This window comes from Hippichthys cyanospilos, chromosome 6, assembly GCF_059441005.1.
Source record: "Hippichthys cyanospilos isolate Australia breed blue-spotted pipefish chromosome 6, RoL_Hcya_1.0, whole genome shotgun sequence".
Classification (NCBI taxonomy): Eukaryota; Metazoa; Chordata; class Actinopteri; order Syngnathiformes; family Syngnathidae; genus Hippichthys; species Hippichthys cyanospilos.
The window spans coordinates 12529057-12541493 of record NC_142374.1 but is presented as its reverse complement, the minus strand read 5'-3'; the positions used below and the strand labels follow the sequence as shown (position 1 = coordinate 12541493).

General features: G+C 39.0%; 1 protein-coding gene across 11 annotated transcripts in view; it reads right to left on the bottom strand.

Annotated features, from left to right (window-relative positions):
* Positions 1 to 12437, bottom strand: part of LOC148422229 (pleckstrin homology domain-containing family A member 5-like) — a 74534-nt gene that overhangs the window by 1492 nt on the left and 60605 nt on the right. For 7 of the 11 annotated variants that reach the window (XM_088417094.1, XM_088417083.1, XM_088417084.1 and 4 more), the window contains 14 exons: positions 12120 to 12173; positions 10967 to 11047; positions 9304 to 9360; positions 9143 to 9223; positions 7812 to 7961; positions 7628 to 7729; positions 7144 to 7287; positions 6099 to 6245; positions 5514 to 5628; positions 4162 to 4277; positions 2112 to 2324; positions 1870 to 2031; positions 1634 to 1767; positions 1064 to 1203 (listed from right to left, as the gene is read on the bottom strand). In XM_088417094.1, the coding sequence (XP_088273220.1) occupies positions 1064 to 1203; positions 1634 to 1767; positions 1870 to 2031; positions 2112 to 2324; positions 4162 to 4277; positions 5514 to 5628; positions 6099 to 6245; positions 7144 to 7287; positions 7628 to 7729; positions 7812 to 7961; positions 9143 to 9223; positions 9304 to 9360; positions 10967 to 11047; positions 12120 to 12173 (1696 nt within the window). The remainder of the gene's footprint in view (positions 1 to 1063; positions 1204 to 1633; positions 1768 to 1869; positions 2032 to 2111; positions 2325 to 4161; positions 4278 to 5513; positions 5629 to 6098; positions 6246 to 7143; positions 7288 to 7627; positions 7730 to 7811; positions 7962 to 9142; positions 9224 to 9303; positions 9361 to 10966; positions 11048 to 12119; positions 12174 to 12437) is intronic. The other 4 variants (XM_088417086.1, XM_088417090.1, XM_088417088.1 and 1 more) reach the window with 3 other exon arrangements.

Sequence of the window (12437 nt, the reverse complement as noted above, 5' to 3'; positions counted from 1 at the left end):
ATGGTAACAACGCCCAATGGCGCGCACTAAAATCTCAAAAGCCTCCAATTTAATATATTCTTCTATTTTCACTTTTATTATCGGTCAGTCCCATGTGTCCTAATGCTTTTGTCTAAAACATGAAGTAGGTGATGGGAGCCAACGTAAAGCTCAGAGTGGCTACTTTTCCATGAACACTCCAGCCACACTCAATGGGCTTATTTTACCAGTTAGAGTGATGTGTCCCCTTTATTTACCATCTACTTCTTTCAGCACCAATCACTGCCATGGATCTGACCACGGCTTTGAAAAAAATCGGTAACGAGATGCCACTTTCAGTCATTGATGCACAGACACTTTCAAGTGGGCAGCTGTGATGTCATGGAGCAAGAAGACGCAGTCGTGGTGGGCTGAAGTGCTCATTCAAGTCAAGCCAGCATATACACTGACATGGAAAAGTACATTCCATGCAGAAACATCCAAAACTATCATTAGTTAGCCTACCGAGCAATATCTCCACACTTCTGGACCAACGTTTAACTTTTTCAGTGTCAAGCGTTATTGGAAAACGAAACCTTAGAGGGTCAGCATATTTAGCATTTTCACTCACCTTTCAAGGCCAACAGAATATTGTATGCTATGTCTATGTAAATATGGGTACTGTAAACACCCCTTCATTGAAAGTTTGTATTTCACATTACCCACAAAATAATTGAAATCCTCAATAGAGAATACCACTTTGGCATGTTTTGATAGCATTTACAACACTTGTTTCACTGTAACTGAGTGGTAACAATTTTCTTTTACTCTCAAATTTAGCATTAAAAATATACTGTACAGTATTTTTGATCCAGTAGCCAACAGTGGAACTACATCCAAATTTGACAAAATTGAAACTGGGCAATTTAAAAAAAAAAAAAAATCTGCAAAATAGCGAAAGTGAACACAGAAACGTAATGGGCTGAGGTCTACAGTAGTTTTTCAACATATGAAAAACATGAGGTCCGAGGAGGTAATGAGACAACTATTCTCCAGTCATGACTCAACACCTTCCTCCTCATGTCTACTTTTGTTTGCGGCCTACCTGCAACCAGCTTGCTACGTTTGGAAGCCTCTGCTGCTAGCTCGTAAGAGATATTAATCATCTTCTCTTTCTCTTGGATGGAAATCTCCTCTTCAGTCTCCACTGGGCTTAATGCAACAGCAGGCATCACATTCTGCATACTATGGGACAAGTACAGTATGCGTCAAATGTACAATAGCACAAAAGGAGGATCTAAAGCGGTGTTTTTCCAACAACTGTGCTGCAACAAAGTAGTGTTTTGCGAAATATATTCAGGTGTGCTGTGGTAAATTATGCAATTTCACTTTATTTTTTTGGGTTTGGGGTAATGTGCCGGTGCTTTGTCAGTGACAGTGATGGGAAAGTTTGATAATGTTAAAATAGGGTGCAGAGTTTAATATTTTGGGTGGGTGATGAGCCTCGAGCCCCCGGCCCCCCCTCAAAAAAATGTGCCTTGGCCCACCAAAGGATGAAAAACACCAATCTAAAGGGTATGGAAGGGTAACCTATGTCACAAAATTGTATGTATTTTCAAAGTAAACAAACAAAAAAAAAAGCAGAATTCTCAACAGTGCAAAATGTTGCGTTTACCTGTTTTTAGCAATGAGAGCTTTGATGCGGTCAACCTTCCTCTGCTTGTCAGCCTCCTGCTCTGGGCTAAGTGCCTCCTCCGGGTCAGACTCGACATAGCGTTCAGGTATCAGCACTTTGTCGGGCACAGACAGCTGAAGCAACCGGCGAGAAAGAGAAATGCATGCCATGTCTTTCAATAATTTCCAAGCAGCTTTCGGTAAAGGTTAAAAAGTACAAGAGTGATTCAGCCTTACTTCCCGAACCACATTAAAGCGGTCTGAGTTGGAGGCTTCCTTGAGACGTGCGATTTCCTCGGCGGGCGTCTCCTGCTCCCTCACCACCTCCTGCTGGCGGAGTGAGGCCTCTAGCGCCAGAATGTCTGTGCTCATCACCTCCTCTCTACGCCTCATTTGAGACTGCAAAATATTCCGAAAAGAACAGACTTATGAAACAGTCCAGTGCCGATCCGCTGTTCGAATAGCATCCGTTTGTGTACCTGCGCATTGCGAGAACGGTTGTCTTTTGTTAACGAATTGCTGCGGGACAGCACATTTTCCTCGCTGCTACCCCGAATGCGGGCGCCCTTTTTCTTCTCCCTGAGGGCACCTTGCTGGTGGCGCCGAATCCTCTCCAGCTGCTCCTCCACGCTCATCCTGGGACGACCGCTCTCTGCACATGTCTGATGCTCCATTGCGCTGTGTGGACGCTCCTTTTGGCAGCAAAATACAAATCATTAGCATGAATGCATATTATTGAGAGCCTTGAAAACTGTTTATATTTATCAAACCATAAAAGTCATTATCAAAATAGCAGAACTCCGCATCACAAAACAATTTACAAGCCGGAACTGTATAAATGTATTTTATCTCATATACAGTAAACCTCATGTGATTATTATATGATTATTACATGCAAGGGATTTTGCAACCTTTCCACGAAATCTAAAAATACACTGCCAATCTGCAGTGGGAGGTTCCCTACTAGCATATATTCACAACAAAGGAGCGTCACCCTCATACAGTATATGACATAGCTCATACACATACTGTACTAGATTTAACAGTAGAAATACACTCTTTACAAAAACAGATCCAGGAAGTGAGGATAAACTCTTTGGATGATAGATTACATTCGTTGGTGTCTGGATTTCATATCTGCAACATTGTTAACCGTACGCAAGTCTGTAATTTTCTTTTTTTTTTTTTCATGCTGGACAACAACATTTATGATGTATTTTCAATTTTTCGTACTTGCTATGTGCATTTTATGTAAAAGCATTTATGAAATTTCTTTGGAAGCGAGGTTCTCTGGCTTATTATGGAGACACGCCAGCGAGCTTGTTTGATAAAAACGAAATTCATCAACTACAAATTCCTTATTGTCATGTACTTCAAATATAATATCAACCTTTTGGCTGCTGTGAAAGTACAGTAACATAAAGACCTTAAGGAGAGTATTTTTGGAGGAATCTCAAAATCAGTGTTTGTCCACAAATGATCTAAATGTGTCATTTCCGAAAAAAACTTTATCTGCCAACATGCAAGTGTCACAATTGTGAAAAAGTTGAAAGGTTATGAATACTCGGTAAAAACGTGACACAGTTAACCGAGGTGTGTCTCAATACTTTTGTCCTCATAATCCATTTCTTAGCATGTATTCCAGGTTGGAAAAAAAAAAAAACCACACAGTAGTGGTGTTTAATGGATCTTCAGTATCCACTCATGCAAAAGGGAATGAGTGCTTTGGAAGCAACCTGAATGAATGGCTGCTATGCACTGGCACGCTTCTACTGGCAAAAGCGTGTGCACTCACAGCGACTGGAGGGCCATTTAATGCCCGGGCATGAGAGGCTGACAATGTGAAGTTGTTCACTCGGCACCATGCTAGAGGGAGCTGCTAAATCTGGATTCCATCCAGCGCTTCAGGATGCTGCAGCTACAGTCCAAGCGGCTGCCACCCAAAGGCCCCAGTTGAACTTGTAAGCAACTCTACTACTACTGCAGGCTGTATAGTTAACTAGAACAAAGCCAAGATGGGAGGCAGCAGACAACTTACAAAGATGATCTATTTATTATATTAAAAGCCCATTTTCATTTTTTCCCTAAACAGATAGGTAGAAAAAAAAACTGGGCAAAAAAAGAAGACACGCCCTGCCATGTGGCACACTAAATAACACAGTTGGTATATTTGATAGTGTGTCTGGGTGGAAACCATATAAACTAAGCTTCTCATTCATTTTACAAGAGGCTGTTTTGGAGTGGGCTGGTCACACCCAGGCTATTTGGTGAGTGGCCTACTTGCCACGCACAAGCTTTAAACCTTCAGCTTGATGACTACAACAGGCAGTTAGGAGGCCATTATAAATCATCACTTGGTATAGAGGCCCACAAATGGGAAAAAAAATAAAAACAAACTAATCCGTAGAGCCAAAATTATTCAGTTATATTTCCTTTTGCTTGTTTTTGTGGGTGTAAAATATGTGTAGGAAATAGCCAGTTACACAGTAACTCCTAAATATTTGTCAGTGGATTTATTTTAAATCTTACCATTCTGGAGTCAGGTTTTCTACTCTTCCTTAGGGTAACATATGAGGCAATGGAGGATGATTCAGGCACCGGGGATTTGGTTCTCGGTGGAACAATGCCTACTGGGTAGGACAGCCCTGTGGAGGAAGAGAGGACTCATGTAAAGCAAAAGTACAAATATCCAAGTTTTGCTAATGTTTGATAAACATACACAAATTGTCTATAATAATACTATGTAGTACAAATACTAATAATATAATACTATGAATACTATATAATGTTCCTGTACCAGTGCTCATTTGGAAACTGTTGGGTCCCTGGGACTTGCAATACTAAAAAACTATGAGTCCCAAAAAAAGCGCAGTAACAAGGACAAAGTAAATCTAAGGTTCAAACTGCATTTACAAGAAATGAGCAAAAACCAACAACAGATATTAACAAACGTCACAGTAAAATTTATTGAAATAATAGAATTAACTTACATGTAGCATCCATCATCATCTTCATATTGCAAACACTAATATAACTTATTCCATTTTGGTACAAATAACCTGCTTTTTACTTTGAGTGTCCCTTTGTTTAGCTTCAACATGTCTGTTTTGTTCCTCTTATTGATCTTCCAAAGCGTTTCATTTTCACTTTTTTACTTTCTGTCTTATTGTTACCTGATTATGTATTGCTTGACTTGTCAGTCACTGATACAAAAAAAAAAAAGCCAAGTGGATTGAGATAAAGATAAGGACACCAATTTTAAAGCTTTTTTCCCCATAATGAGATCTTGCAGATAAATCTCACCACAACGAGATCTCAGGCAAAAACGAGACAATGTGACCTGCAAGATCAAAACAAACATAGCGGACAAAAACGTTCAAGATTTGTTGAAAAAAAAAAAGTAATATTTTAATGAAAAAAAAAAAAAAACGGGATGGGAATCTTTGACTCAAGATTCAATTGCAATTTTGGGCTAAACAATTCAATTCATAATCCATTTTCGAGTCAAAACAATTTTCGATTGACTCGAAAAATGATTTCTGCTTAAACCAAAAGATGTGCAAAGAATCGTTGTACAACTTCAGTCTGTTTTGCAAGACAGAATAACAAAGGAAGAAAAAAAAGTTTGGGTCCGGTGGATGCACGTTGATGTGAAAGTATGCTTCCCTGGCAAAAATTATGCTTCGAGGACACAGGCAAATGAGAGCACTGTATCCTGTAAGTCCAATGTATAAAATCACGTTAACCTTGGTAGCACATCTTAATTGTTGCTGAGCCAGCATGTGATTGGAAGGCCTGATCTCTATTTATCCTCAGTGTCAAGTGCTGCTTGTATGAAAGCAATAACCCAAAAAAGTTGCTGCCCTTATACAATACTGCACCTTTGTTCACAGGATGGTCAGACGGGTGTTCAGTCCGGTCCTCTCCGTTGCTCTCATCTACTTCAGCTACTGTGGTGAGCTCTGGTTCACTCTTGTATAGTCGGTAGTCTGGCCCCTGTCGATGAATTATAAAAGGCTTCTTGAACACATTGAGAATTCAAAGGCCTTTTCAAAATCACTGAAACTTTTCAAAGCAAAAGTGCTTCTTTTTTTTTCTTCCATGGAATGGCTTCCAAGACAGGGGCCAACTGAAATCCTTGATGTTCTGGCTTTAGAAAGTCATTTGAACAGTCAGGAAACAATTCCATGATGCATTTAATGGACACATTCAACCCAGGATGACTTGCAACCAAGGGCACAAAAGCTGTCAATGTTATTCAAAAGCAAAAGTTGAAGCACAGTGAAAAAGCATGTTTCTGTAAACACAAATCCAACAAAAAAATCTGGGATCATGAAATAAAAAGGGACGGTATCCAACAAAAACCTACTTCAAAAATATAAATTCAAAATAAAAGTGAAAAATAAAAATCTACACAGCAGGCAGTGACACAGCTGCAGGCAAAGTCAGCAGGTCAACAAGCTTACGCTGTGTGTGCCATTCTTCTGATTGGCCTTCCTGTCCTCCATTCGGTGGAGTGATGCTGAGCGAACTCCGGCATGAGGGGGAATTGCGGGGGGGTTGGGCTGATATGACTGAGGCAAAGGTGGCCGTGGGGGTACCGAATCCTCCTCCTGAGGGATTATACAAGGCATGACAGGAGGCAAGGTGGCACAGGACGCAGCCACGCACGATCCCGCTTGACCTCCATCAAGTCCATTAACTGACGAGAACTCCAGACTTTGTTGCGTGAACAATGTGGTCATAAATACTTGGGTGCTTTATTTGTACACACGTCATTTTTAGATGAAACAAGTCCTTGAATAATAAAAGGAATAATAAAATTGGATTTTGAAATATTAATTCCTAATTACAATACAAATAAAATGTAAGATCCCCTGCATCTCAATTGTTGTCAATTCACACAGACCTTCGCTCTTTGCAGTCTGGCCGGTCCGTATCCACCATAACATTTTCTTTACAGTAGTGCTAAGACAGTAGTAAAAGTCAAAATTATAATAATTTGTATTAAAACACTTTTTGGCCATACATCTAAAAAACAACTAAATTAAATGTGCATACCTTCACTCCGCTACGAGCTTGGGTTAAAGAAAATAGCCAAATTATGGGTCCAAAAAATGATCAATCATTTCTTTAAATCAGTTTGAACTCCTTTTTAGGTTGTTTTACACAAAAGAATCCAGTTTTTGAGGTTGTCATGTACAAAAGGAAGCATTTTCTGGTTGTTTTGTACAACAAAAAACACAGAAGATCGGGTCAAACAGACCCAAATATTGGACCGCTCATTTTCTTAAACCCATAATTGGGTTACTTTTGACCCAACTGTTTTTAGAATGCACTTGAACGGCATAATAAGATCTCAAATGTCATGTTAGGATCATCACAAAATAAAGTTACATTCAACTCAAACAGTTTCATTCAATTCAAATACTTGTAACAATCATTTGAATGCATAAAAAAATATCTATTGAGCACTGTTTACTTTAGTGTGTTATTTTTATAGTGGTTCACCTCTGTTTTCGACATGCTGAAGTTAGGCCCGTACAAGCCATCAGCGTTTCTCTGGTCTTTATGTTTATTAAGGACCTCCATCACATCTTGGATCCGCCACAGCTCTTTCTGGATGCGCACGTGCTGCTGGCTGGGAGGTTCAGTCTGTGATAACAGTCATGATATATAAGGCCAGAATTAGACCCAGCAGGTGAATGGAATGGCAGCAAGGTTATCTATTGAATAAAAAGTGCAATGTAGTTTAGTTTTACAGCCTGTCAGCACGACGGATTGCGTGACACATCGCTTGATAAGGAGATATTGAAGCTCCCTCTTGGCCCTCAACTCCTAATTAGCAAATGAACTGAGTCAGGTTGAACCAAGAATAAACGTGATGAGGGAAAAGACAAAAGACCGGATCATCACACCGCTCATCAACTTTAGCTCTCCGAGTTGATGGAAGAGATAATAATTTTGGAGAATAAAGGAGTCATAAGAATCCTACCTGGGGACTTCCCAGTGCTTCGAGCTGCTCCAGCAGATTGCTTTTTGCCATTATTACTGCTCCTTCTAGGTGGTCATACTCACGCCATGACCGCTCCAACTCCTGATTTGGAAAAAAACACATTTTTTTTTCTCTCCCTCAGAAAGCACATTGGCAAGGATTAGGATGGCATGAATGGTCTTACAGTTGTGACCCGAGAGAGCTCTCTGCAGGTGCTAAGCAAGCCGCTCTGCAGTAAGTCTCTCTGCTGGATGACGCTCTGCATGGCAGCCGGGTTGTCTGAGCCCAACTCTATCTCCTGGCTGGCTGACAGCAGCGCTGTCTCCAGAGTATGCTGACAGGAAGATACAATTCATCAATTTCATGCACTGCTTTGTTGATGAGCTATATTTGGGAAAGTTGGACTTCAACAGAAATTATTATCATTATTGTATATTTAAATGTACAGTGCAATATAAAAAAAGTATGTTGACGGATTTAGTTCAGCACAGATTTAGAACACTCACTATTTTTTCCTCAACAAGGAGGCACTGCTTCCATGCACATTTCATTGTGATGAAATAGCAACATTTTGAAATACTGTATCTTTTAGACGTCATACTTAAAAAAAATCACTGAAACAAGCAAATCAAAAAAGTAGGGTGAGGCTACAGCTTGTCAATCTATGGCTCATACATTCATAGGATGTCACTAAAGAAAGTCAATGACTAAAAGTAAGGAAGGTGGAGTACCAAAACTCTGCCTTATTTCAAGGTATCGTACCCATGAGGGTGTCCGATACTGCTATCAGTCAGACTGTGGCCAATTTACAATCAGAAACTCAAGCATACATGTTTGAAAGAAGCCCCCCAAGATGCAATTTGTATAAGTATATACAAAAAATGTGATACACTAAATTATGTATTTTCCTATATTCTCCGTACAGTATGGAATTTTGACTAAGTAATAACATCTCAAAGTATTCAACTCAACTGATTTGTTGTTCTATATATTTAGCTCAATTAATAATCCTTAAAGTGTTTTTCTGTAATTTAAATCAGGACAGAATTTGTGTTTTATATTTATTTCTCCAAAACCCAATACCATGTCGTTTATGGAAGTAAAAGTAAGCTAATAAATAATATACAACACTTAGTTATTCAAAGGCCATAACTTTAAACTATTTGCATGTTCTTGACTGATCACATTCTCATGAGATGCTAATGAGGGGTTTATTGACAGTAATTCTGAGTTTGATGTAAACATGAAAACTGCATTTGACCTTAGATTTCATCTCTCTTCTAACACAGACCAAATAAAACATACAAAGCGTCAGGGTTTCTCATAAATTGATGATTGGAATTTTCCATTTCCCTATTTTGTTCAAATAAAAGCATTACACTGAAATAATTCTACTGCACTCTCTTTGCCTTGACGCGATATCTTTAATATTGGACAAAAAGGCTAACAGAACCTTTTCTTTCAACAGCAAAAAAAAAAAAAAAAACAATATTGAGTCATTCAGTGGTGAGTCACCTTCTCTCTGTACAGCTGCTGAAGTTTGTCCTCGTGCGTCCTCACCACTTTATCCTGCTCGCACAATCGGCTAAGTTTGGTCTGAGGAGAAAACAGTACCAAGGTTTAGAGCCTCAGTGCAGCTGAACATGACATACCATTCGAGAGCAAATGGAGCATACGTCAATGTCCCCTGCTTCTGCCATGTAGGTGTGTTCTCTGGAGTCTTCTGGATTTAGCTGTGAAGCAAAACAGAACATCAATCACAGAGTCTTATCATGCACTGCGCATAATCATTTCAAACTCCAAGGCAGGATTATTAGTAGTCTCATTGAGGCATATATTTCTACTGGTATGAAGTCATATTTTGGTGAATCACACATTACCTATTGAAGAAGGAAGAACAAAAGTTGTAATTGGACAATTCTTAATGGCGTACTACTGACAGATATTTGTCTCACTCACTGTACAGTCACGGACAGTACAGTGGCTTATTAGAACCACACCGTGACGGCATGTTGACAATCCTGCTTTCAAAACTGCAAATACAATGCTGACCCAAGGCATACGCTAAATTTGTGTTCTTTGTCTAGTGCTTATATGGACTTTTAAAGTGTTATCTCTACAAACAGGTGTGGCATCGGGTTAATCAACAATGGCATGGCATGGAATATATATTTACTCAGAAGCCTGTAATAGATACTCGACTAAAAGTTTGGAATTACTCATATATAATAATCACTTTTCAGTTTCAAACACTTGTAATAGTTTGCTTTGATCCTTTTAAACAAGTATTTTCCTGTAAAATTAACCTGTTGAACAAGACTATCAAATCTGATTCATCATTCAAGGCTTCTTTTTTTTAACTGCCTTCTCATAGAAACAATTCTCTATACTTCTCAATTAAAGGCTTTAGCTTTGCCCATCAGTACCACATTCCAGCAGCATTTGCGAGGCCTTGTTTAGGTAACTTAAGCAGGATTTTCTTCTCTGCTTCGGAATATGTGCGAAGCTTTTATTTTACCAATGAGTCATCAAGCAACGTTTTACAACTAAAACCACATAACCTCCATCTTAAACTGTCTTTATGTCGATGACTCTCTTCTCAATTTGGTTGCAAAGTTAGCAGAGTTCAGCTGCTAAGTTAATTTTTTGTGCGAATTCCAATTAATCCACTGTGATGGCTGAGTGAGTTCTCATACACCCCCCCCCCCCCCCCCCTCAAAAAAAAAAAAGAAGATATGTCAACATTTCAAATAGATTCCACACTAATAGTTACACTAGATAGCAAATCACAGTTTTTACTTGGTTGGATCACATGGCAGATAAAATCAGGATGTGAGAGTATTCCCCACAGAACATGCAGACTGTCACATGAAGTGGCGGGGTGCAGTGTGGCGAGTGACAAACGGCTAGCAGCTGAACAGGTGACAATGCAGCTGTTGGCTAGGCTAGAATGCTAATGAAAGCAGACCGGGTGAGAGACAGGGGGTTGGGGCACTATTCAGCAACGGTGAACAGCCCTCGGAATCTCTCCGGACACGCCCACTTACTGAGACTGATGAACAGCGGCTTGTAAATTCAACTGTAATCAGCCCATAGATGATCCTGAGTATGAGGAAGACCACATTACACTTCTCTTTTCCAAGTCATGTTCTTATTGTCATGACTTCTCAATATGACAACAGTCAAAGCAATGAATGGCACTGGCAGTACAACATAATACAGGGGGGGGCAGTCTTCACATCATGAGAAGTTGGACACTGAAGGCGGAGTGTTGCATAAAAACATTAAGAAACAGCCAACATGAGGATGAGGCGAAGCAAAGCCTTAAGTTGGCCTTACTTGCTTGTAAAGCTGAGGCCTCGAGGCCGAGTTCTCAATCAAAGTGTGAGTCATGGTGATTAAAGGGTCATTTTCCTTCATCTAGTTCAGCGTGAAGAGGAGCAGAGTCAGTTTACAGTGGTGCTGTACTTCAAACACAACACTTGATTATTTTGTACTACTACATCAATTTATAGTATATTTGGCATGAAAGACTCACATAGGCATGTTTCTCCAAAGAGAACAGGGATGGATACAGCACTACAAAGTCAAGCTTACCACCAGGAAGTCATTCTTCCATTGCGGGAGTAAAGCAGACAATGAGGGATAGTAAAACGCTACACATGTCGACGACAGTTATTATTATTATTATTATTAGCTTTTGTATATAATATATAATACAAATTATAGATAGTCAAATCGATAGAGAAATATTTTTGACAACTGATTCATCGATTAGAGACCTAAAATTGTCCAAATCCTCAGAATTTTACCCTCCCGACAGTATATTTGAGGATTTTCTTAGTTTCCTATGAAAGCAGATTATAACTGTGTTAAATCAAAATAAGATATTTAAAAATGTCTGTTTTTATTGTGCAAAGCAATTGGTATTTAGTCTATTTTCTGATGTTATGAATCAAACCAGTAGTCAAATAATAGGAAAAAAATACATAAATATATAAAAAGTTGTTATTTTCAGAATTGTCACTTTGCTAAAATGGCTTATTTTTGAATGAGTGGATGGCAATCAAAACATTTTTTTCTTAACGATGAACTCATTCACTAGCTTACTAGTTAAAATTTAATTTGGACTTGTGTAGCTGTCAATGGCACTGAATGAATTAACTTCATTGGCAGCCCAGAAAAAAAAGAATCTTTGATGTCTACAGAACAGTCATAAATGGCAGTAATTGAGTTAGTCGTCAAAATAATCAACAGCTAAATTTATTATTAAAATGCAGTAATCATTAGTTGCAGTCATAGATGATTTAATGCATCATTTAAATGGTTCTGTGTAGCATTGCTGTTTGGAAATTGTTCACTTGACAGGATTTTGACTTTTTGTTCCTTTAGATGACCAAACTCTATTATAGACTTGACAGTATTTGTTTATAAGAATGATGACAACATGTTAAAAAAAAAGCAAGGGCCATGCAACCATGCAGTACCCCACCTGATTGTCCAAATACATTAGAGTCCTTTGGAGTTGATGGGACAGAGCTTCGTTCTAGTGTCAGCATCAAGAAGAACAAGAAGAAGAAGATGGACACCAAATGAGGGGCATACCATATTTCTTTTTTCCTTTAACGATTTCAAGTAAGTCATGCAAACATAAGAGATGGCCAAATATAAGAGGAAAGGGACAGATAAGGAGAAGAAAGTCAAGACAGGGTATGCTCTACAAAATAAATTGACTTCAGTGACGTTGACATACGACAGCTGGGCTTAGCCTGTGTTTAAATTGGCTGGAACAATTAGTCTGAAGCGATGG